Genomic DNA, 26,273 nt, shown 5'->3' with positions numbered 1-26,273 from the left:
AATTTTGCCTAGGTTGGCCTTGAACGCACAGCCTCGCCTCCTTGTGTGCCAGGACAACCGGTCAGAGCCACTGCAGCTCCTGATACCGATGTTTTTAAAAATGTGTTCTAAAGTAACTGCTTACCACTTAGGGAAAAAATTGTTGAAGTATAAAACAGCCAGAACACATTGCTCTTTATTTTGGTAGCTTATGTTTGGCTGACTTGCATATGTTAAAAAATTCTCAGATTTTAGTCTCTGGATTTTAATACTATATGAAAATTCTTTTATAGTTCCTGAAGACCTATGCTATACACTTTCTATGAGACCTTCTAAAGTATCATTCAAAAACAAACACTACCCTTACAATATACCTTTAACATTAAACACTTAGATCATGTACCCAACCATTCTATTTTTCTAAACTTCTTACTTGAAGCTTTGGTTATGAGGGAAAACAAAGTTTGTAAGGGTTCAGTTCTCTGAGATTTTTCAGAATGTTTCCAATGAAATACATTCCTATGTTAAAAGGCCAGCTCAGCCAAGCTTCCTTCTGGAAAAATAATGAATTGGTTTTATTTGAAGTTTTATTCTGTAAACAAAAAGCTTTGGAAACTTTGGGATTTCCTGATGAAAAGCTAGGAGAAATGCACATCTAGTCCTCAGCCAATGAGGCACTAACCAGCAAGACCAGATGTTCTAACCAGTCTTCTCTAATGCTGTCAATCTAAGACCACAACCACATCTACACTTCACAAGCATCTCAGAAGTCCTAAATCCAGTAAGATGCAGTACAGTTGGTGATGTCATTTTGAAAGATTTATGACCTTGCATGACTTCTGGCCACTGCTATGGAAAAGAAAGGATGTGGGGCAGGGGGGGTGGGGGGTGGACTAATGAAAATCTTCATTTGGCCTTTTTTTCTCTTTTCTAAGTATAGACATGCCCCTAACAAGCACTGAAACCCAACTCCCAATGCTGATCACATTAGGAATATTAAATTATCAAAATTAAAAATAATTTCCTCACCTACCACAAGATACTATACAATATTACAAACACAGACACATGAAAAAAATCAGGCAGTAGAAAATGTACAACAGCTTTGGTGTTATACAAAATAACTTCCACAAACAACTAACAGTGAGGCATAAAGTTCATGTTTTCTTACCACAGACACTCCACTGCTGATTTCTACTTGTTTCCTTTAACGTTCTTGGTAAGGTCTGAATAGCCAAGAAAGAATGTACAGTTCCCTTAATGAGAGCTGCTAGGACATCATGAACTTCGCTCCACAAGGCATCACTGAAAAGTCTTGCCTGTGCACTACTGCTCTGTGGCATGTTTCCTGTCGAGATCACAGCAGGTCCAAAATAAAGTGACAACTAGATTTAATAAATTAATATACATTTTGTTTAAAGATGTACAATGCACATTCTGTTTAATCCAAGTTTTTAGGGTATCAAGGAACTTGTATTTACACATATACAAATCTCAGACAGCAGTAAAGTCAGAAGATCCAGGGAAGAACAGCAGAACCTTACACCGCTGCTCTCTGAATGCTGAGAACACAAGTCAAATACATTTAACTTAAAAACAACGCTGAGAGATCACTGGGAAAAATCTCCAAAGAGAGAAGTCCACAAAAAAGGACATGTAAAGGGGAAGGTCAAGTTGTTGAGACAACTACTTTATTCTTGGGATGACTGTGGAGGTGCTGGAGATGAGCCTTGTTTGCCAGATTTCCGTTCGTAGTTCACAAGTCGTTGACCCACAAGATACCTAGGTTGCAAAAACAAGGTGGTTACTCTCTTGTATGAACTTACAGAGTAAAACATTCATATGTCTTTTCAAATCTAACTCCTACTTAAAACCCATCAATGGTTGGGCTAGTCAAAGGGAGTCCGGAGTGAACATCTGTAAAGGCCAGCATGTCTAGCTAGGTACGGGTTTGTAGAGAGCTGCAGAAGCAGCAAAGGCAGGAAGGCCTCCAATGCTATGCAGTGGAGGACATGCTTCAGTCAGTGGTTTAGGGGGTCTCAGACAGACACGTGGAGGTCAGGAGGGATACAGTGAACTTATGCAGTGGATTTATCTGTTAAGGTTCAGATTTTATAAAACAACTTAGTGCACAAATCTAAGGAGACAGACTAAAAGCATGACCATCAGTAAAGCTAGGAAGGGGCTGGGCGCGGTGGCTCACACCTGTAATCCCAGCACGTCGCGAGGCAGAGGTGGGTGGATCACCTGAGGTCAGGAGTTTGAGACCAGCCTGACCACCATGGTGAAACCCCATCTCTACTAAAAATACAAAATTAGCTGAGTGTGGTGGCACATGCCTGTAGTCCCAGCTACTAGAGAGACTGAGGCAGGAGAACTGCTTAAACCCAGGAGGTAGAGGTTGCAGTGAACTGAGATTGTGCCACTGCACTACAGTCTGGGCGACAGAGTGTGACTCCATCTCAAAAAAAAAAAAAAAAAAACAAAACAAACAAACAAAAAAAAACGGTAGGAAAGGACAAAAGTAAAACTGGAAGCTCTAGTTATAGAGAAGAAAGGAGAAACCAAAGGAGAGATTTCAGTGAAGTCAAAGGGAAGACAGCATGGCAGTGAGTGAAAGTGACAGGAAGTGGGAGAATATGGTTCAACAACAGAATGGCAAATGTTCCTAACTTATATATGTGATGAAAGGAGAAGGCAATGGCAAAGGCCAATAGGGCTGCAGAAACAAGGCAGATGTTACTGTGGTTGCAGCGACAGGGCTGGAGATCCTACTCAAGGAGACAGACATCTCCAATGCCAGGGAAGGGCGGCAGCTGCACTGACGGCTCACTGAAGGCCTGCCTCACTTAACGTGAGCAGATGGCTTGCAGGCTGACCCCAAGAGGACAGCACCGACAAAGTTGGATGGCAACAAGCTGTAGGTGGCTGGGCACAAGTGTGAAGGGCACCCATTTGGAGGCAGAGATGCAGATCCAGTAAAAGCCCACAGAGTTGAGTTAAGGAGACTGAGGGAGAGTGAAGCCTGCACATGACAGGCTGCCAGGGAGCTTTCCTTCGTCCCTTTCCTCCAATTTATGGAGGAAATGAGACCAACAGTTCCAGGCTGCAGCACTGTTTTCAGAAAGGGAAAGTGTATGAAGCCCGGTGACAAAGGCTTAGCATGTTTTAATAAGAGCTCACTGTGGGAACTCTTACTTTTCACCAATACCTTCTCCACCTTGACTTTTATCTATTACTTTTCTGTAAATGCACAAAAGCCTAACGAAATATTTGGGTAGTTTATGTCCAGTAGCTTAATATGTCACTTTTTAAAAAGTATGCTAATCTTATTGCATCTTTATCCATAATGTCACTGTTTTATTCCTTTTCTTTTGTCTTACCTTCTTTTCTTGAAGTTAGCTCTTCCTTACCCCACTGTTTCCCAAACAACCAGTGTTTTTTAAAACTTGGAGGATTTTGTAAATATTTTAAACAGTGAAGGTTGAGCAATATCTACTAAAATATATATAGCACTACCTGGCACACAGTGGTGACCAAATAGCAAGATACAGTAAGAATATGGTCAGCATTATAGCAATGACAAAGTAAGTAAATAAAAAGCATACAGAAACCAAGTTAAACTGAACAAGTCCAAAGAGTAACTCAGTGGCAGAGAAAGGAGACTCTGAACCCAACTCCCTCTCTTCCACCACCACTCACTCCCTCATACTCAAGCCCACCACACACACACACACACTCACTCACTCTTAGCACCTCCTACAGACCAAACACTGTGCTAAAGAGTACATATACAACAGCTGACAAGACATGCCCTCACTTAAGTCTACAGTTTTCTGCATGAAGGAATAGATGGGAAAAGAGGAAAGAGGACACTGGGCTACAGGAAAAAGCAGAAGACAAAGCATGAGAAATAAGAGGTCAATGGGAATAGATCCGCGGCAAAGGCTGAGAAGGGCAGAGTGCAGAAAGGCAGGCGCCCAGCATACAGAAAGCAGCAGGCAGGAAGTTCCCTCAGGGCATGTCTTGCTTGTCATTCTGTTTGCAGTATTCACTCCTCTGCCAAAAAGTTAAGTGCTAAAAAGTTGATTTTCATCATTGAAAATACCCCTTCCTCTTCTTTCAGTTGACAGTCCTTTGTACTCTGACTGGCTAAGAATACTTGTATTTTTTACTGTCAGTAAATGCTCTGGAGAAGTCTTGAACGCTGTAAATTTCATTCTCAAAAATCTTACTCCTCAGAACAAATAAGGTAACTGTATAATTTGTTGTGCAAGGGGGGACAAGCACAAGTAAAAGGGGGTCGTGTTAATAATGACACAAAGGCAGCAGGTATAAACTGGGACTCTCTTGGCCGACTGAGATGGATAAACAACAAACTCACTTTCTCTGCTAGAACCCAGTGAAGCAGATGATTCAGCCTACAATTAGGACATGAAAAGTCAAATATTATCCCAGGAAGGTGTCTTCCTTGGCTTTCCTCAATCTCTTACTGAGATCAAGTGACAGAGTTTTCAATGGTTTCTTCAAAACAGAGAGTCCCACAACATTTTTGCAGTAACCCTCAAGCCTGTCTGTGCAACCTGAGAGTAACCTAGTGGCCCTGCATAAGCAAGAGGAGCTTATGCAGGGCACTGTTGGTTTCTAATGCAGGCTTCTTATTTTTATCTAAAACTATTTAATATACTGTCAGACCAAAACATTTGAAAACAGACTGAAAAACTATTTGGAATGGGCATTAAAAAATCTCTTGGCTGGGTGCAGTGGCTCACGCCTGTAATCCCAACACTTTGGGAGGCCAAGGCAGGTGCATTACGAGGTTAGGAGATCGAGACAATCCTAGCCAACATGGTGAAACCCTGTCTCTATTAAAAATACAAAAATTAACTGAGCGTGGTGGTGCACACCTGTAATCCCAGCTCCTTGGGAGGCCAAGGCAGGAGAATCGCTTGAATCTGGGAGGCAGAGGTTGCAATGAGCCAAGATCGCACCACTGCACTCCAGCCTGGCAACAGAGCGAGACTCTGTCTCAGAAAAAAAACCACCACCACCAAAAAAAAAACTCCCTCTCCAAAACAGTTTCTCCCAGTCTTTTCCAGCTCTGTAAGTGACAACTCCATATTCCCTGTTGTTTGGGCCAACTGAGTCCTTGATTCCACTCTCCTTCACATGTCACACCATCTGTCAGCAAACCTTGCTAATCCCACCTCCAAGTATATCCAGAATCTGAGCATGTTTCCCTCCTATGATTTGTCACATCAGACACATAAATTAAGAAGTGAAAACACCTAAACAAGAGATGAAAAGAACACCAGACTTACTTGTCATTTTTAATATGTTCATAAAGGCGCTTAAACTGGCGGACCTGGAAGGACAAAATTGCCATCAATACCACCACCATCAGTAAAAATGGATAAATCCGCCGATGGACTAAGTTTTGCATTTCCGCAGTAACACCTAGAAAACCAAAAAAGAAAAATTTTAAGTGTATGTGAAATAACAGTGACATGAAACATAAACATGTCCTTCCCCTAGGAAGAATGCACTGGGGCAGACAAGGTTTCTAAGCCCAGGTCTGTTAACTTTCTACAATCTGTGTGGGTCATGAGCCCTTTCTGACCCCCACCTTTCTCATTTGTAAAACAAGGAGGCCAGACATGGTAGCTCACGCCTGTAATCCCAGCACTTTGGGAAGCCGAGGAGGGTGGATTGCTTGAGGTCAGGAGTTCTAGACCAGCCTGGTCAATGTGGTAAAACCCTACCAAAAAACACAAAACTAGGCAGGTGTGGTGGTGCTGCGCCTGTAGTCCCACCTACTCAGGAGGCTGGGGTGGGAGAATCGCTTGAACCTGGGAGGTGGAGGTTGCATGGAGCTGAGATCACGCCACTGCACTCCAACCTGGACAACAGAGTAAGATCCTGCCTCAAAAAAAAAGAACTGGATGAGATGACTTCTCATGTTCCACAAGCAGTGGTGTCATTTATACTTTTCAACTGCGCCACAGTTTAAAGAGGCAAAACCAAAACTGTGCTTATATAATAAAAAATATCCTCAAACTTTTAGAACACACATTTATTTTTCTATATTTAACTCATGAGGTTTTTTTTTTTTTTTTTTTTTTTTTTTGAGGCGGAGTCTCGCTCTGTCGCCCAGGCTGGAGTACAGTGGCCGGATCTCAGCTCACTGCAAGCTCCGCCTCCCGGGTTTACGCCATTCTCCTGCCTCAGCCTCCCGAGTAGCTGGGACTACAGGCGCCTGTCCCCTCGCCCGGCTAGTTTTTTGTATTTTTTTAGTAGAGACGGGGTTTCACCGTGTTAGCCAGGATGGTCTCGATCTCCTGACCTCGTGATCCGCCCGTCTCGGCCTCCCAAAGTGCTGGGATTACAGGCTTGAGCCACCGCGCCCGGCCTAACTCATGAGTTTTAATACTTCCTTAGCAGAGGGGACTGGGGGGGCTTTAAAATCAGAGCAAGTATTTCCGAGGAAATCAGAAAATTAATACCCTCAGGTGGATTATTCCAAACACAATAGTGTGCTGTGCATAAGCTAGACTTTGGGGTAAGATTCTCAATCTCTACGAACTTCAATTTCCCATTTCTAAAACAGAGTTGACAAAGCTATCCTAAGACTAACGTGTAAGAATTACATAAAGCATTTAAACAGGGCAAAACACGTACTAACATTTTTCATTTGCCACTCTTTTTCCCTTCCAAAGTCTCTCCAGAAAAGCTCAATAAAATTTTTAAAAATGAAAATATGAACGACTGGTTTGGAAATCCAAATTCTTAAGTCTATATACTATTAATGGGCAGAAAATAATATATGATAATTAGAATAAAAAAGAAAATAGGGCATTCCTAGTCTAGACAAAACCAGTAAATAGATTGTTCTAAAGAGTCAAACTAATTTAATTTTAATGACATAGTCAACTAATAAGCAATGGGCTGGGCGTGGTGGCTCACGCCTGTAATCCCAGCACTTTGGGAGGCCGAGGCGGGTGGATCATCTGAGGTCAGAAGTTCAAGACCAGCCTGGCCAACATGGTGAAATCCTGTCTCTACCAAAAGACAAAAATTAGCCGGGCATGGTGGCACATGCCTGTAATCCCAGCTACTCAAGAGGCTGAGGCAGGAAAATTGTTTGAACCCAGGAGGCGGAGGTTGCAGCAAGCTGAGATTGCATCACTGTACTCCAGCCTGGGCAAAAGAACGAGACTCTGTCTCTCAAAAAAAAAACAAAACAAACAAACAAAAACTAATAAGCAATGGGCTTTGAAATATATTTTGCATGAAATATATATTTGCATTTTAATATGGTATTTATGATACTCAGCATAGTCACAATTCAAACCAAATAAAAGCCTTGAAGTTTCTACTTAGAAGGAACCAGGAAACGATGCAGTTTGCACACTGTGGGTCCTCAGCTTAACTGTTCCCTGTTTCCCATGCCATCCTGCAGACTGAGGGATACATTGCTTAGCCTCTCTCTATACAAACCTGTGTTTAGCAATTTTTTTTTTTTAAGAGACAGGGTCTTGTCCTGTTGCCTGGGCTAGACTGGAGTGTCACAACCTGAGGTTAGCCCTGAATTCCTGGGTTCAAGCAATCCTCCTGCCTCAGCCTCCAGAGCAGCTGAGATTACAGGTGTGTGCCACCACTCCCAGATAATTTATTTATTTGTTTTTTTAAAGGTTGGGTCTCACCATGTTGCTCAGGTTGGTCTTGAATTCCTGGCCTCAAGCAACCTCTCACCTCGGCCTCCCAAGCAGCTACTGCACATGGCTAATATCTTTACTGGCTAAGAAGCAATGAGACTGTTAGAAGTCAAACCAGTGGCAAAAGGTAAAGAAGGGCACACACACAAAGGGCTTCCAAGGGGCTGGAAAAGTTCTATTTCTTGACCTAGTAAGGTAACATACAAGTATACATGTTATACAGCAAGTTTGGTTGTGTGTTTCTTTAAGCTCTTCTCTCATGGTTAAAGGGAGGAGGGTGGCATTTCTGGCAGATGGATAAGACAAATGAAAATGTGGAGACAGCCATGGAGATAAGAGGACATGATGTGTTTGATAAGAGGCCATTCCATGGTTGTTTAATCAAAACTATCAAAACTCAGAGTATATGACATGGAGTAAGGCAAGGAGTGAGGTCAAACTGAAGTCCACATCAAAGCAAGAGGAGAAGCCTTGCAAACTATGCCAGAAGGTTGGACTGTATTAAAGGCCACAGAGGAACCAATGAAAAAATGTTCACCAAAGAGGCACAGTGAAATTCATTCTTTTGAAAGGTCATTGTGCCCACTGTGGAGAAGGAATTAGTGGTGACAGGTTTAAGGCTGGGAAACCAGATAGGAAGGTGCCAAAGTTAGGGTAGGAGATGAATGACTCAACAGAAGTCAGGAGCAAAGGCTCCAGAGACGAGAGACCAGATTCTTCAGGGAAAAATGGGACACTTGGAGACCAGAGGGACATGGAGGACAGAATAAGGTGACATGGATAGCCTTCAAGGTTTCTGACTTATGCAATTTGTTGGATGATAATGTTTGTTGCTGAGAGATGGAATTCTGGAGAAGAAAAAGATTTGGAAAGGAAAAGTCTCTGCTTCTAATTTTGAAAATATGCTGGGTTTAAGGAGCTATGAGGATTCTTCAATACACAATAAGACAGTGTATTTCCAAGTATAAACATGTTGCACATTAGCATCTCCTCTTTGGGTCTCCTTTTATGCCAAAGAGTGTTTAAAAATTAAATATAACAACACTGTTACTTAATTTTACATGATCACAGCACTTCTAGTCAGAAGACAACTTGAAGGAAATCTGATCCTGCCTACTTTGTACAGCATGTAAATTTCAAATCTTATCTTCTGGTAGAGAAACGAACTGTATCAAAGAGCTTTATGACCCTCTAATCTTACCCATAGTAGTCAAATCTAAGAAAAGTGGTATTTTGAAATCATTGTTTTAGCTGGATTCATGTTTACAAATAAAGCATATGGAGTGAGCCATCCTCTTTACTAGGGGTGAAAAGAATGTCCAATGTTAGTAAAAGTGCTCCTTCAAAGCTCCACAACCAGCATTACGTACCTAGTAAAGGAACAACACCAGAGGCTATGACATAAGGTACACACAGGGAAAGCAACAGCACAGAGATCACTGGAGCTGCCAGTCTACGAACAATATAGTGAAGGTCAATGTTCCGGATGCCATTTGCATAAACCTGAAATATTATAAAAAACAATTAGAACAAAGATACAAGACAAATTCCTTCAAGTTAATAGAGCAATCTCCACACAACTGAATCTGCCAACCCAAAAATAGTCAAACTGGTTACTTTTAAGTCAAGGCAAATTCTGGTATACCAACATAAGCACAGTGCCCACGAGTTTCTGAGGAAATGTATTTACCCACTAACACTTTGCAATTAGCTCTGCTAAGTGATGAAATAAGACACTGATCTAGAATAATTTATACTCTACTTGCACTATACAATACCAGATGACATTCAGTGGTATTCATTCAAGACCACATTACCTGAAGTAACTTCATACACCTTATGTAAGACACATGTAATACGTAATATTGTGTTATTATACAATATTGCATTCATTTTATCTGAGTATGATGAGAAAATACTGAAGCAGGAAACATTGCTGAAGTTTGCATAAATCAAATTTTAACAAATCAAAAGGTATTTAAAAATTTAGTATGAAAGAATTCTATAGTGAATATAAAAAAAGCAAGTCCAAGAATTGCTAGAATATTTCCATCATCTTATCCAGAAAACTCTACAAGAGTAATGCAGAGGAAAGAATGGATGGAAATGGGAAAACCTTGGGAACAGAAAATTTAGATGGAGTGCAGACAGAAACAAGGCAGAAGGCTGTTATTTTCTTCTCCTCTTGCCTCCCCAGCAGCACTTAAACCTCTCTTAGCTGTGACTGAATGTAGCATAACTCAAACCCATCACCTCAGAATTTGAATGGCAAACATGCTTAACCTTTTAAAGGCATGCTTCCATTCCCAAAGACACCTAGTTAACCCAAATACATTTTAATCAATGAAGCAAAGCATCCCAGTGTTTCTCAACCATTCCCAACCATTTTACTTAAATTTATACAGACACACACACACATGCAAGAGAAAACAATAACAGAACAAATTATTTAGAAGATCAATGATGTTCCACAGCCTCCAGTATGAATAAACCTTATCTCCACGCTCCTTTTTCAAGGGCCAGAGTCTAACCTGGCCACTCTAGAGTGTACTGGCCTGCACTCTGATCCCGAAAGCATTTGAAGCCAGAAGCCCCCAATCCATCACACTCCTAGTGGACTTCAGAATTAGCTCATACTTTAGACACACACACAAACACACTGCAATTTGCTGGCTCCGCAATCCCCCACTCCTAAGAATCAAAATCTTGAAATATAGGTACTTTTTGAAAAGATTTTCTTGAGCATGCTTGGCTAACTACTGTCTTTACTTCTCCTACATCAAAAAGAGGTGTACTTTACTGCTACAGAACTGTTATGTCTTATTTATGTGGCACTGGCCTAAGGATAAGAGGGGTCCCCACAAGTACATCTGCTAGATAACTAAAGCGTAAAGAAGTAGCAAAATCTGTTATGTTGGCCATTTTGGATAGAAATTTTCCTTAAATGAAGTACCATACTTCCTAGTCTGATTATCGGAGTGCTAAAGCACAGTCTACCTTTTCCAAGGTATTGCCACAACAATCAAATTATCTGGCAGTTCTGTAACACAATAACAGTCTTAGGTACTATAGCTAGATCAAGCCAAAACAGCTTTCCTTTTGTAATCTGCTTTTTCCTCTGCCTTTACTACCTCGAGCAATAACCTTTCCCCCACTCCAGAATCTACTATAGGCTTAGATACATTCACATCAAATTTCACCAGAAAAAAAGCACATACTTTCATTCTGTCTCCACTATCAACAGGGTTCTAGAGTAAGCTACTGGTTAACCTTCAGATAAAGGATGTCTTAAATGTGGTTGATGAAAATTCATGGGAATATAGAAGACCACAATATGCCACCCTAAAAATATGTCTCTTTGGCATAGGGATTGTTTTGAGCTGAACGCAACTGAGAAAGGGTAGATGTAGGAAAACTTTCTGTCCTTCCTCTATTGCCTAGAAGCAGAATATAAATGTATAAAGACAAAAGGTAGCCCACCCTACCTACCTCCACCAGGGAGGACAAAGAGTACCCACTGAAGAGAGTTTTGGGCCTTTCTGGGCCTCTAGATGGCACCAGAGGAATCTACACTGCCAAGCTTTACTAAGGAGCAGCATAGCATCTGCCATTTGTTTGCTCCCCCCCATTTGCCACCCCTAGAGAGTCAAAGTTCTTTTCATCTTGTCACTTCTCTAAACATTTATTATTCTTTGTTGAAGATCAGCTGGAATTCAAAGCCACCTCTTTGAAATTACTCATTCCCTGGGTATCTCCATGTATATATGAAATACGTACTTTAATAAACTTTTGTTTTTCTGTTCTTAGTCTTTTATTAAAACGTTCCAATTTAACTAAAAAAACAAAAACAAAAACAAAAACAAGGGCTGAGAAAAAAATTATTTTTCCTCCCATACAGTGGTAAAACTAAACTGCCGTCTTAAAAAAAAAAAAAAAAAAAAAATTATATATGCCCATCAAACAAAACGTAGAAAACTCAGCAAGTAAGAAAGATAAGAAATAAGTTATAGCCGCCAAACATAAACACAACCAATTCCAGAATGTCTTTCTCTGAAAACTGATCTTGCTTACCTGTTCAATTACAGTTTTCAGCCACCACTGAGGACCCATCAATGTTATAGCTGCAATGATTTTGGCATGCAGGACTCCAAGTGCCCAGTCCTAGGGAATTAAAAACCATTTAACAGATTTCTGTTGTTTTTTAACAATAAACACAGCAGAAAGGCTGTATAATTTTCTTACATTATTTCACATCAAAATAGAAGTTCTACAGGATTGGTAACAATTTTACAAGACTAACATGTACTGAAAACCCAGAGAATTCTTTTTCTTCAACAGCTCAAATTCAATGTTTCCACCAAAAATCATTCTTCTATCTTTTAAAAATCTATATTGTTTTCCCAAGAGTTAGAAAAAGTCTGGACACTAATGGAGATCTCAAAAAGCAAATAAAATAAATGCCAAGATTTTATTTCAAACCATCTTTAGGCTATTTCATTGGTTTCAACTGAGCTTATTTATGTCAAATTAAGACTGTAGAGCAAAGTTTGGCCTAAGAAACCATTCTAAAGGCTCACAGACAGCTTCTAGTTTGAAGCATTTGTGGTTCTACCAGGGAACTGTTACTAGGTTACTCCTCATGGTGCAAGGGACTCTTGGCCTGCCTACCCTTCAACTCTCCACCGGGCAGTCAGAGAGATGACTACCTCCTCCCTCCCCACAACCCCCATCCCCACCACCACCAAGTATCTCTTTAAATGCAAATCAGATCATGAATGTAACTTCCCTCCTTAACAACCCTAAAGTCCTTAGCAAGACACACAAAACCCTTTATAACCTGGTCTCTACCTAGCTTATTTATATATATATATATATATATATATATATATATATATATATTTTTTTTTTTTTTTTTTTTTTTTTTTAAAGAAACCCCATGTAACATTTAGACTGATTCTTATATAAAACCAAAATCTTTACAGAGAAGACTGGAGTCCTCTGTGACCACTACCTTAAATCCTGATCCCTCCCCAGCAATAACTACTATTAGCTTTTGGCACATACCATCCACATTTTTTCCCATGCATTCAGCTGCACCTATACATCTATATCCCATAGAAAATATGTAGTATCATTTTTTATATGGACTTTGCTCAGATTGTTAATTCTCCTCTTCACTGTCTACCATCTTGAGGCCAATGTTCCCATTTCTCTACTGCTTTGATTGGTTAGTCTTCTAAGGATCTTCTTCAAATGGGGTGAGAGGTTGATACACACACTGAATTCTTGAATACCTTCAAATATCAATCTTCATCCTGATAGCTGAACAGTTATATTATTTTTGGTCTGGGTAGAGGAAGCTTGGTTTTTGTCCCTTTTATCTCAGTCGTCTATAAATTCTCTGATATCTTACGGTTTTCAGTGCTATAGAAAAGAAGTCCAATGACAGTACAGTTTTTTCGAAGCTTGTATATGATTTCCCCGTATCTAACAAGACATACCTAAATATGTGTTTTTATCTTGGATTTCAATCTTACCAAATCTGATGAGCCCTTTCAACCTACAGAATCAGATCTTTCTACAATTCAGTTAAATTTTCTCCTATTTTTGTATCAATGCTGCCTCACATTTGCTCCTTCTGGAACCCCCATTATCACTACACTAAGTCTCCTAGATGTTTCCTCCAAAACACTTCTCTTTCTCAATTTCCTCTCCCATTTTGCTCAGTGCTTTGCATTCATCTTCCATGCCTCCAAGCCAAGCCCAGTGGTGACTGTCTGCATCTTTTTTCACTACTAGATTTGTCTGAAATCTATGCCATACATCAAAACAACTGCATTCTGCTTTAGAGCTGCTGTTTGTGTGTGCGTGTGAACATACTGCACTCAGCGTCCTGTGTGTTTGCTCTTCTCTCTGGAAGCTCATGGCTCTGCCAGTAGTTCTTTGTCAAACTGGCATGCGTTCTGACTGCTCTGCCTTAACTGCCTTTCTGTGGCTGCTGAACCTCCTGCATATAAAGCACTTGTTACAATTTCCTTTGCAGCTTCAAGGAGGCTTGGGCCTGGTTCACAATATCCTAAAGGGCTTCAAAAGGATCTTTTACCTCTTCAGACCTTTGGGATAGCGTCCAACAGTTTCCTCCTGAGGAACATGAAGAAAGCCTCCCTGCTTTTTCTCACAGGCAGGGAAGATGCAACAACCCACCAATTCAGCTTTCTCTTGGCCTTTCGGGAGTCCAGCAGATACCCAAATGAGATTAATGTTTACCCAAGGAGGTGAAAGATCACTGTGATTCACGTTCTCTAAAAACCCACTGCTTTGCAGTCCTTTCCTGCCAGACAGGACACACCACACTAGCTGCTCTGCTAGAATTCCAAGTGGCCCACTATCCCACAGGGCTGCAGCCACTTGCTGCAGGAAAGGCAAGTAGCTTAAAGTCATGAATGGAGAAAAAGCAAGCTGTTCCTTCAAAAACTTGGGGATTTAATGCAAAACATTCAGGATAGCACACTGCACATTATCTGTCTACAGCTTGTGCTTTCCCCCAACTCAGAAACATGTCTGGGAGCTATCGATGTCAAAACAAGTATCTCCACTTCATTTTTTCAATCGCTGCATTGATATTCCACATTTTATTTGGGCATTCTCTATTGGTGGACATCTGGATCATTTCTCATTTTTTGCTATAAAAAATGATGTATTTGCAGAAACAGCCTTGCTCATGCCTCCTGTACACATGCAGTAGATTCTGAAAAGCCAAACTGCTGAGTCATAATACATAAGCATTTTTAAACTTTGATAGTACCAAAGAATTCTCTAAGGTGATGATGATTTCACAGGTAATGCTGAGTACTGTAAAGACCACCAAAAATACAAGTATAACTAGAACAAGTTGCATGTATTACTCATTGCAGCAAGGGAGTAACACAGCATGGAGAACTTGGGGCCCCTCAGTAACAGTGCTAGAAAGGGGTTATTATAGGATTTCAGCTTGTGTTAGGGATTTGGGGGAGGATTTAAGGAAGCAGGAATTTGGTATCGGATGCTATCAGAAAGCAGAGTAATCTGTGAATGGTTATCTTAATAAATAAATCTTATCTAGAAAAAGTGGCAGAAGCTAAAACTGTAATTGGTAATGAAGCAGTAACCAATCCTGTTAGCCAGTAAAGAGGAATGTTTGGTCATTTCTGTGGCTTGAATAATGCTCACATTCTGTGTTCAGACTTGACCACAGAGGGCCTTGCTTTTGTCTTCCTCTATCTTGATCATAGAGTGACGGTATAGGATGTTGATGGCCTGGCTAACAGTGCCAAGATGGCTCCTTGATATCACAGGATGCTTTGGCCTTTTTCAGGGCTCATGCTGCGTAACATTAAAAGGCAGATAGTATCTGTTTGTCTCATTTGCAGCAGCACTGTGCTTGATCACTGACTGGGTTAGGGTATTGTCGGCCTGACCCCTCCACTAGTTGTTTCCCTTTGAGCCATCAAGTAATCCACAAGGTGACACTTTGCCACCATGCAAATAACCACTTTCACACTGCAATATAACATACCTGCAAATTCTTTTCCCATCATGTGGTAGGGGGTCTATGTCCTCTTCCCTTGAATCTTAGCCAACATTTGTTACTTGCTTATACCCAGTAAAATTTACTGAAAAGTGATGTTGTAGGCCTTCTGACAGGGGGTCATAAAAGATGATGCAGCTTCTTGTTTGTGGGGACACTCATTTCCCTGAACTACAACATAAGAAGCCCAAATACCTTGAGGTTACGTAGCTATGAAGAAGCCCAGGCACATACAGGAGCTCCAGTCAACAGCCCCAGATGGGTAGCAACCAACAACAAGCATCAACTCTCGGATTTTTCAGTGATCACTGACTGGGTTAGGGTATTGTCAACCTGATCCCTCCACTAGTTGTGTTTCCAGCCAAATGATTCCAGCCATAACTGTCAAATCATTCCCGGCCATTGAATCTTCCCACTTAAGGCTCCAGATAGCACAGAGCAGAGACATACTGATATGCTCTGTCTTAATATCTGACCCATAAACTCTGTGGACAAAATTAAAATGGTTGTTTTAAGCCACAAAGTTGTGGAATAACTTGTTACACAGCAATAGCAACTGAAGACCGATCAACCTTTCATCTGTTGGATTCAACATCCACTAACAATCCTTGCTATTATCAATTATTTTGTTAGGTATTGCAAAACAGTATTTTTCTAATTGTGTTAATCTCTCTACCTTTATTTGCTGGCATTTTTCTGTAAAAAAAAAAAAAAAAAAAAAAGGTAGCTCTTTCCTTCAATTACAGATACTATTTGACTACTCTGGAATACAGCTCTTACAGAAAGGCATAACATATGCTTAATTAGATCCTCCTCAACTTACAATGATGTTAGGTCCAGACAAACCCATCTTAAATTGAAAACACCTAAGTCAAAAATGCATTTAATACATCTAACCTACCAAACATCATAGCTTAGCCCAGCCTATCATAATGCGCTCAGAACATTTACATTAGCCTACATTTGGGCAAAAGCTTCTAACACAAAATCTATTTTATTTTTTGCCTTGTAGTAAAACTGGGGCCTAACAAAGCCTATTTTATAATTATGTAGTGAATATCTCATGCAATTTACTGAATAATGTACTGAAAGTGAAAAACAGGATAGCTGTAGGAGTACTCAAAGTACAGTTTCTACTGAATGTGTATCGCTTTCAACGATCAAAAAGTTAAAAAGTCATAAATCAAAACACAAGTCAGTTCTGTACTTCTTTGTATTACTTATTTCTCATCTATTCTAGTCTATGAGACAGACTAGAAAGGAGGCAGTTCCCCACATATGCATGCCTTGTCTCACACCGGGTCTGCCCATCATCTCCCTCCTGGAATATACTTCTTCCTTTCTTACCCACTTCTCTGTTCTCTACTAGTTAGGTTGGCTTAGATGCTCTTACAGAAAACCATACCTGAAACTCCCAAAGTCAGGTTAAATGCCTCTCCTACACAATGCCACAGTTTCTTGGGCTTCCCCTAATCACATCACACAACACCTGTGTACCTGTCTGGCTTTCCCATCAGAGTGTAAATTCCTCAGGAAAATTCCTGCACTAGCCTCATTTTCATCTGGGTGATACAATCCAGGGTGTGGGTACACATTAAAAGTACTTAAATAAAAATTTTCTGGTAAATGAAGTTCGTGGAGCTTCTCCATCTGGAAAGCAGAGAAAGGGAAATATGGCCCAAATAATTTTCATTTTCTGAAAAATCCATTGCAATACACTAAGAGATAAAAACAAAGCTAAAAAGCCTTTGAATGACTGAAGTCAATACCTAGCTTTTTCCCCCAATACCTACTAAGAACTTGAGATCTTAATTCAATGATGTTAAAAACCTCAGGCTCTAAATACAATAGAAAAAAGTTCCATTTCTTTTTCCATGAGCTTTAAGACCTTTGCTGTGACTTACATGGGTTCCCTCAGGATGCTCTTTTTTTTTTTTTTTTTTTTTTTTTTTCTTTTTTTTTAGAGACAGGGTCTCACTCTGTCACCCAGGCTGGAGTGCAATAGCATGATCTCAGCTCACCGCAACCGTGGCCTCCTAGGCTCAAGCGATCCTCCCACCTCAGCCTCTCGAGTAGCTGGGACCACATGCCCACACCACCACGCTTGGCTAATTTTTTGTATTTTTGGTAGAGACGGGATTTCACCATGTTGTCCAGGCTAGTTTTGAACTCCTGAGCTTAGGTAATCCACCTGCTTTGGCCTCCCAAAGTGCTGGGATTACAGGCATAAGCCACTGCACCCAGCCAGGATACTCTTTTTAATCAATCTGTGACTTTGTGGGAAAACATGCTATAATAATTCAAAAGTATTAAAGCCTCCAAGTCAAAAGGAATAAGACAATTTAATCTATCTCAAAGGTGAACGAAAATCAATGACTATTAGTTTGTATTTTCAAATATTAGAGAAAACTAAATGGTTAGTAACATTTTAACCTATAAAGTAAGCACTTTTAAAGGAATTATAAGAACTGCATATTCTGAAACAAAAGATCGATTAAAGAGCATTACTTAAACAATTTTATAAGAGTTCTTAGAATTAAATATTATAATTAAATATTTAAAAAATTAAATAATTAAAAAAAATTTTTTTATTTTATTTTATTTTGAGACAGACGCTCACTCTGTTGCCCAGGCTACAGTGCAGTGGCATGAACACAGCTTACTTCAGCCTCAACCTCCCGGGCTCAAGCGATCCTCCCACCTTTGCCTCCCAAGAAGCTGGGACCAGACGCATGAGCCAATTTTTTATAGAGACTAGGTCTTGCCATCCTCCCCAGACTGGTCTCGAACTCCTGGGTGCATGCAGTCCTCCCACCTCGGCCTCCCTTCAAAGTGCTAGGATTACAGGCGTGAGAGACATGCCCGGCTTGGATTATTTTCTGATCCCAAATCCTTAATGAAATAACATGAACAAAAGACATACATTTACCTGCCATGGATAAAAAAGAGGAGTCTGATCCAAGGGAACCCTCAGGGGAGCAACAATGACCAGTTCAAACAGGAGCCCCAGAAGGAGAGGGACAACTCCAGCCAACAGCACCGCAACTATCAAAGTCTTCATGATCTATCAGGAAACAGGAGATCATATCATTGAAGAGGATCTTTCTGACTGAGCCAAACTCTATTTCCATTTTGAGGTTTGAGACTGATGCCTAGCAGAGCAACCACAGTCATCTCTCAGTATCCACAGGGACTGGTTTTAGGACCCAGAAAATCTGCAGGTGCTCAAGTCTCTTACATAAAAAGCACACAGGTGGCTGGGCTGTTTTTTCTCACAATCCAATTTTCAGGACTAGGTTTCCGTTTGCTCAAGAAAAGCCACCGACTGGCCAGGGCCCCTGCTCCAACAGTGGCCCACCCATACACAGGCTGATCTGTGAACCTTGAGGTGGACTGGTATATAGGAGGGGCTCTGCACAATCCTAAAGTAATTAATAAAGCTGATCAAACTGGCTCCCTCAAAGGACAACATGGTCCAGTGGAACTTACCATACTAATAGAAATGCCCTGTATCTGTCAAATATGGTAGCCATTTAGCCACATGACTAGTATACCAGACAGTGCAGCTCTAGCAACTGGACTAAATGGCAAAATGAAAATAAAGCTGACACAGACAGGAGACATTATAAAAGAGTAATGATGAAATTCTGAGCAAAAAAAATGATTTAAAGTGGCCTTGGATCCTGATGACCTCTCTTTTACTTCAGGTGGCCTCAGAAAACACACCTGTTTCAGCAAGAGACTAAATATGATGTGTGTGGAAGACAAAGTACTTGTTTCTCTACACAGCACTTTCTAATAATATGGAAGACTATCAAAGGAAAAGTGGAATTAGTTGGATTCTGTATTTTAAATACGGTTAAGTGTCTCATTATCTTATGGATTAAATAGCAATTAAACCCCTCCATAATATATAATGAATCTCTCACTATAAAAATGGATTTTATATTTTTCTTCAACATTAATATTAAATGGATACTAAACTTCTAATGAAATCAAAATCAAAACATAAACTGATACAAAATTAGAGTTGATTATACAAATGAAAAGGTGTAAGCAGTAACCTAAACATAGTTACCAGCTGCAGCCAACATTACACATGTACAGACATAAATCACTGCACTCAGATAATCATCTTAGTTATTTTTTTTTAATCCTATATTTGTGGCAGTCAAATGTGTTACTGAGAGCAATAATGTTACGAAGTGTCCAGTAAGGCCCCTAAGTAAGTAATATAAGCGTGTGTGGGTATGTGCATACCCGAGAATAAAGAAAAACATGCTACTAAGTGATCCAGTAAAAATATGTTATATACATATACTTTTAAAAATACAGATGGGGTCTTGCTTTGTTGCCCAGGCTGGTCTCAAACTCCTGGGCTCAAGCAAGCCTCCCACCTTAGCTTTCCAAAGTACTGGGATTACAGGCATAAGCCACTGTGCCCGGTCTGTTTTTCTTTTAAACCTCAAATACATCTGAATGTAGGACTCAGAACAGGAATGAACCAGAAAGCCACTATCTTAAAAGAATATTCCTTCTAATTCAAAAAATCAACTCTCTTGAAACAATATAGTAAGGAAATAAATGTGCCAAAAAAAAAAAAATTTAAGATGACTGGAAAAATATTCACTATTCCTAACAGACAAGATCAGTCTTTTATTACAAGCACATACCATGAGAGACCACTCTTTAACCTTCTGGCAGATCACTCTGCGTCCCTGAGGCATCCATGCCACCATCACCGTCACAGCCCTTATGGTTAGCCAGCAAACATAGAGACCACAAGCAGCTGTGTAGAGCTCATGGATTTTGGCAGTCCCCGTCCAAAATGACATTAACCAACGGCCAGCAAATACTGAAAATAGAAAAGCTGATAAATGAGACATGTGGCTAGGTAAAGAGAATTGTAATCTTCACGTTGTTCTGTTAGTATTTTCACATTAGGAAAAAGATATCACATTCGATATATCAATGTCTTCATCAAAAAAACAAAAGACAAAAACCACAACGTCTAAAGAGTGCACGATTTCATGAAATCACAACCAAAACTAGGTTAAGTTCAATGGAGGTGAGCTCTACTGGGACACACTCTGATTTGTCATGCCAATTACTTGTTCTTTTAGGTATATAAAAGCTTTTGAGGGAATTAATGTTTTCATTTTTTTTATCACCAAATGAAACTGTTACGCAAATAATAGGACAAAAGTGGGGAATTACTTTCAATATTTAGAAACATTACAAATAATTTAGAGTAACTTTCTTCCAATTGGCTCATTCATCAAGACAGAAAACTAAGCTTATTTTAATGAGTGGGCACAGTAACATTTTAAAGCACAATAATCAAAGAATACCGTATTAATTTTCTTAGAAACAGTTAAGACTATCTGAATATACTGGAATGTGAAAAATGGATTTGAGAGTAGTCTTAAGGGAGGGCCTCATACAAAAAGTTGTTCAGAATAAACTCTACAGCATCCCACAACGATCACTTGGGTAAGATCATTTACATAATTCAGTAACTTACTTTACGTGATTACTTCTCAATAGGCTAGAGAGAACAGCAAGACCCAAATTTCCAGTGTATTTTTTCCTACAGATTGTCTTCCTAATATGGTACTCTAATTTTTGAATTCCTAAATGGAGTTATAGACCTAGCTGAGGCGGAAGGATTGCTTGAGCCCAGTAGTTCAAGGTTGCCATAAGCTATGATCACACTACTACCCTCCGGACTGGGGAACAGAGCAAGACTCTGTCAAGTAGCTAAATAAATAACCTTAATGATGCTATTAGCTGAAGGCTAGCACAAGCTCATACCTGGTAAAGTAAGGCAGATGAGGCTGGCAATCAGTAATGTTATACACATAAAGACAATCAACAGAAAGATCTGCAAGGTAAAACATAAAGAGTGCATAAATAGGGAACATGAGCTCAATGTATTTTATCAAAGAATCAACACAATCTTCCCATTAAAAAGAAATCGTCTATATTTGTGTTGCCAGGTTTCCTGCAATTTCACATAAAATTTATATTTTCAGTAAAATTACCTATGATTTAAGCCAAAATGTAAATAAGTATCCATTCTCACATAATCAGATACATCCCACAAGTAAATGGCAAATACATTTTTTAATCAGAGAACATTTTAATTCAGCTTAAATTTTCCCTTGTTATTAAAATAAAACATTACAAATTAAAAACATTCACCTTTTAATCAAATAACAGTGCTATCCAATTAGAATGTTCTATGATGACAGAAATGTCTAGATCTGCACTGCTCAATGCAGTAGCCACTAGGCCACATGTGGCTGAGCATTTGATATGTGGTTAGTGTAAATGAGTAACGAAATTTTTAACTTTATTTAATTTTAATTAAATCGAAATGTAAATAGCCATATAAAGTGGTGCTTCTGTACTGAGAAGTTGATACGGTGTGACTGCATCCCCATTCAAATCTCACCCTGAATTGTAATAATCCCCAGGTGTCAAGGGAAGGGCCAGATGGAGATAACTGAATCATGGGGCAGTTTCCCCCATACTGTTCCCATGGTAGTGAATAAGTCTCACCAGATCTGATGGTTGTATAAATGGGAGTCCCTCTACACAAGCTCTCTTGCCTGCTGCCATGTAAGACATGACTTTGCTCATCATTCACCTTCTGCCATGATTGTGAGGCCTCCCCAGCCATGTGAACGCTATGAGTCAATTAAACCTCATACCTTTATAAATTACCCAGTCTCAGGTATTTATTAGCAGTGTGAAAACAGATTAATACAGAAGTGCAGATAAAAAGTGATCACACAGAGAGGATGAAACCAGTTTCCCTGAGCAGAAAGGCAGCAACTGTGGCTTGCCTGCTAGCTTACCAGGTTCATCTCCACAAGACCAGAGGGCAGAGCTCTGGAGGGAAGCCTGAAAAGGACAGATGACAAAACCCACGAGACTCCGCGGCTTTGTCGGCTCTAACTGCCTGAAAAGTCATTTATTGATACTGTCTCTGATCTGGCCAGAAAGTAACTGTTGCTCAGAAGGCCTTTTTTTTGTCTCTGGAGAGGCGAGAGAGCTGAGTAAAGACCAAGGGGAAAAAAAAGGGAGCTGACTATGAGGTCTGCTATTAAGAGATAAAGGAAAAGATGACCTTCATGCTTTCCTCAGGGTTATGCAGCAAAGTCCTCTAGAATAAGCCACAGAATCAGGAAGAGATACACCCCTCAAGGGGATAAAGGAGTAGAAGAACAATTCAGTGAGTGTGGACTCGTGCAGAGGGTGCTCAAGGTGCTCCATTATCTGGTTCCTCCCACCACTCCTCTTGTCCCTCACCTCTTCCCGACCTTATCCCTCACCACTCTGGTGGCCCCTCATCTCTCCCCTTGTTCCTCACCTCTCCTGGACATACACCTCACCCTCTAAATATATTCAATTAGGCCAGGTGCAGTGGCTTACACCTGTAATACAGTACTTTGGGAGGCCGAGGCAGGCAGACTGCTTGAACTAGGAGTTTGAGAACAGACTGGTCAACATAGCAAAACCCCGTTTCAATAAAAAATACAAAAATTAGCTGGGTGTAGTGGCATGTACCTGTGGTCCCAGCTAACTGGACAGCTGAGTAGATGGGAGGATCACCTGAACCCAGAAGGTTAAGGCTACAGTGAACTGTGATCGCAACACTGCACCCCAGCCTGGGCAACACAGCAAGACCCTGTCTCAAAAACAAAACAACACAACTCCCTTATCTGCAATTCCAAGCGCACCATGCCTAATGTGCCCCAGTCCTGAAATATTCCTGGAATGTCTTTCCCACTTCCTTTATTTCATTCTCTGCCAGGTCTCTCAATGTTTAAGACAGTTCAGGCACCACCTATTCTAGGAAGATTCCTTTGGGCCCATATTAAGAATGCGTGGTTCTGAGTCACAGCACCCACTGTAAACATCCAGCATAAGAACCCAAATCTGCCACTGCCTTTCTCATCTCTTAGACTGTAAGCTCTTTCTGAGCAAAGACCATGTATGCTCTCTATATCCTCACAGACACTGAAAATATCAATCATAGACACTTAAGACATGTTTGCTGAATGACTGAACATGTGACCTACAGTAATATACAAAGGTATAATAATGACTATTTTTACAAAAAAAGAAATGTGAGGCTGAGAGGTTAAATAACCTGCCCACGTTTTAAAATGATCAGATTCACAAGCCCATGTCATTATTAAAGGGCATTTAAAAATAACAGACTTGATATAAATGAAGGATGACTTCACTGTAATCATATAGCAGTCATCAGCTTACATTTCTGACAAAATTCTGAGTTGCACAAAGATTGATCACTTGCTAGTTTAAAGAACATGGAATAGGCACATTCTTAACGAATACTGCCTTCAGTTTCCTCAGCTATAAACATGAAATTATCGCCTATACTTTTACAGTATTTGAGTGAAGATTAAATGAGAGAACATCAAAATGCCCATTCTAGTTCCTGACATTGTTGAAATGTATCAATAACGTTAGTTTCTTAATTACTGTAGAGTCTTCTCCTCTTAAATAGGGAGCAAGAGCCGAGGGAATCCCAACTCTGTGACTTATCTCTAAAATTTGATAAACTTACCTGATCATTTACATTACATAATGAGGGTAATAAAATGTGGAACATGTCTATACAGAGGACTGCATGCTAACAGCACCAATTCTCAACAGCAATTTGAAAAACAAAAAAACAAAAAACCTCTATATGTGATTAAGTCTGTATAGTACCTACCCTGAGTGGAAAATTTAAAGGTCGGCGGTAAGGCTGAAAGCCAACTGGCCCTCCCTGCTGGAGTATGGCTTGGTGGGCTGCATGAAGGCCTTCCCCCACCACAGGAATAGCATTGTTATTTCGAGCATGCTGATTATTGTTGACTTGTTGATTTGCACTGTTTTCATTTTCTTCCTGGTCTCCCAATAAATAAGAATGAAGATCCCTGTGCAAAAATTACATCAGTAACAAGTCTCACTTCAGGTCACAATAAAATGGCAGACATGACACTCATTTTCTTCATTTTTTTTGGGACGGAGTCTCGCTGCGTCGCCCAGGCTGGAGTGCAGTGGCGCGATCTCAGCTCACGGCAAGCTCCGCCTCCCGGGTTCACGCTATTCTCCAGCCTCAGCCTCCGAGTAGCTGGGACTAGCCCGCCACCACGCCCGGCTAGTTTTTTGTATTTTTAGTAGAGACAGGGTTTCACCATGTTAGCCAGGATGGTCTTGATCTCCTGACCTCGTGATCCACCCGCCTCGGCCTCCCAAAGTGCTGGGATTACAGGCTTGAGCCACCGCGCCCGGCCATTTTCTTCATATCTACTACTAAGCGCAGAAAATGTACAATACAGAATTTGTACACTATTACCTCATTTTGGTCTAAATGTTCGTACCTGCTTTAAATTAAACCTTTCTAAATTTAATGTTAATTAACTTGTAGAATACCCCATAAGTTCAACCTATTTTATGTTTTCTTCAGCCAGTATCTGAGAAGAAATCAACAACTGAAAGAAAAAAGTACAATGTACAAGATACTTACAAGTACACTTGTAAGTACAAAATGTAAGTACTTACAAGCACAAGGTGTAAGTGCATACTTACAATGTACAATATTGTTAAGGATCTACAGGAGGGAAAGAAAAACTTATCTTCTCTACAGATGACTACTGCAACATGTAGCTACAAGCTATAAATTTGGAAAACCTCCAAGCTATAAATCAGTTAAGTCAAAAATGAGACTGGGGGAAGCAGTTAGAGAAGGACAGATGTTCAAGCAAATATAACCAAATCTGTACTTCATCTTTAAGATACCTACAAGATGCCAAACTGAAAAATTTTTAAAGATTCAACTTTTAAATAAATAGAGTATATAAAGCTTGAAAAAAGAAAACAAATGCAACATGTTCACAAAGATTGAGAAATCAAATCTGAGAAGAACCCATTTACCAGGTTATGAGCACTAAACAAAGGTAAGTTAGTTGGTCTAAATAAAGGTAAACTGGTTTGTTTTTAATGCACTAAAAAAAAAGACATTTACTCCATGAAAGCTGGACCAGCAGCAAACTTCTATAAGAGGGCAAAAATAATGCATATATTCTCCATGAAAGGATGGACAATGATAAAAAAAAATTTTTATTTAGAAGTATCATATGCACTTGCAAGTATTACTAAATTGTCTTTTATTAAACTAATTTTTCTACATACTTTTTCCAGAAAGGTTATTCCATAGTCACAAATGACATGCACGTCCAAGAAGTCAGCTGCTCATACTCACAGCAAGTATCCGGCGGTCACAGTCCACGCTCGCACAAGCCCCTTCAGCCACTGCCTCGTGTGTCCCTGTTCAAGTAACGCTGGTAAGACAACCTGAAGCAGAAGCAGCTCGAGGGACAGTTCACTCACTGGAGCATCACTGAAAGAGCCAGGATTGATAATGTGACTTGTATTTTGCATATGACTACTATTTAATGGGATTACAACAAAACTTCTTAAGAGTCTAATAAACTTACTGTCTTTATTACCCCTCCTTTCATTCTCTCTCCAACTCAGTGAGGCTTTCCCCACAAACTCCACCAAATTGTTTCTGATAAGGGTCACCAATGACTTTCATTTTGCTAAACTGATAGGTAGGTCTTGGTTCTCTCCTCACTTGCTACATTAGTAGCATGTTACACAAAAGGTCACTCCTTCCTTTTACACCTCACATCCAAACAGCTAGAGAATCCTTTTGACTGTACCTTAACAATAACCTAAAAATTTCTCATGGCCTCCACCGCTACCTCCCCTTCATCTCTGCCACCCTCACCTCTCACCAGGATCACCATATTATCCTCCCAGCTGGCTTCCTGTTTCTGACCCAGCCACTCCAACCCAGTTTCCTCTCATCATAGCAGTCAGAATGATCCTCTTTAAACCTAAGTTAGATCACTCCTTTGCTCAAAGCTTTCCAAGAGCTCCTCAATTCACTCAAGTAAAAGCCAAAGTGCTTATGTCCTACAAGA

The 26,273-nt window shown here is 40.1% G+C and overlaps 1 protein-coding gene across 3 annotated transcripts in view; it reads right to left on the bottom strand.

Annotated features, from left to right (window-relative positions):
• Positions 1-26,273, bottom strand: part of MARCHF6 (membrane associated ring-CH-type finger 6) — an 81,826-nt gene continuing 55,553 nt past the window's right edge. For all 3 annotated transcript variants that reach the window (XM_030926765.1, XM_010356661.2, XM_030926764.1), the window contains 9 exons: positions 25,547-25,684; positions 24,014-24,218; positions 21,076-21,145; positions 19,935-20,116; positions 18,191-18,325; positions 11,766-11,855; positions 9,065-9,197; positions 5,301-5,436; positions 1-1,761 (listed from right to left, as the gene is read on the bottom strand). In XM_030926765.1, coding sequence (XP_030782625.1) covers positions 1,671-1,761; positions 5,301-5,436; positions 9,065-9,197; positions 11,766-11,855; positions 18,191-18,325; positions 19,935-20,116; positions 21,076-21,145; positions 24,014-24,218; positions 25,547-25,684 — 1,180 coding nt within the window. In that variant the 3' untranslated portion in view covers positions 1-1,670. The remainder of the gene's footprint in view (positions 1,762-5,300; positions 5,437-9,064; positions 9,198-11,765; positions 11,856-18,190; positions 18,326-19,934; positions 20,117-21,075; positions 21,146-24,013; positions 24,219-25,546; positions 25,685-26,273) is intronic.

The sequence above is a fragment of the Rhinopithecus roxellana genome, chromosome 3 (assembly GCF_007565055.1).
Source record: "Rhinopithecus roxellana isolate Shanxi Qingling chromosome 3, ASM756505v1, whole genome shotgun sequence".
NCBI classification, from domain to species: Eukaryota; Metazoa; Chordata; class Mammalia; order Primates; family Cercopithecidae; genus Rhinopithecus; species Rhinopithecus roxellana.
Note: the sequence above shows the minus strand (reverse complement) of the source record. Positions and strands in the feature narration are given on the sequence as shown.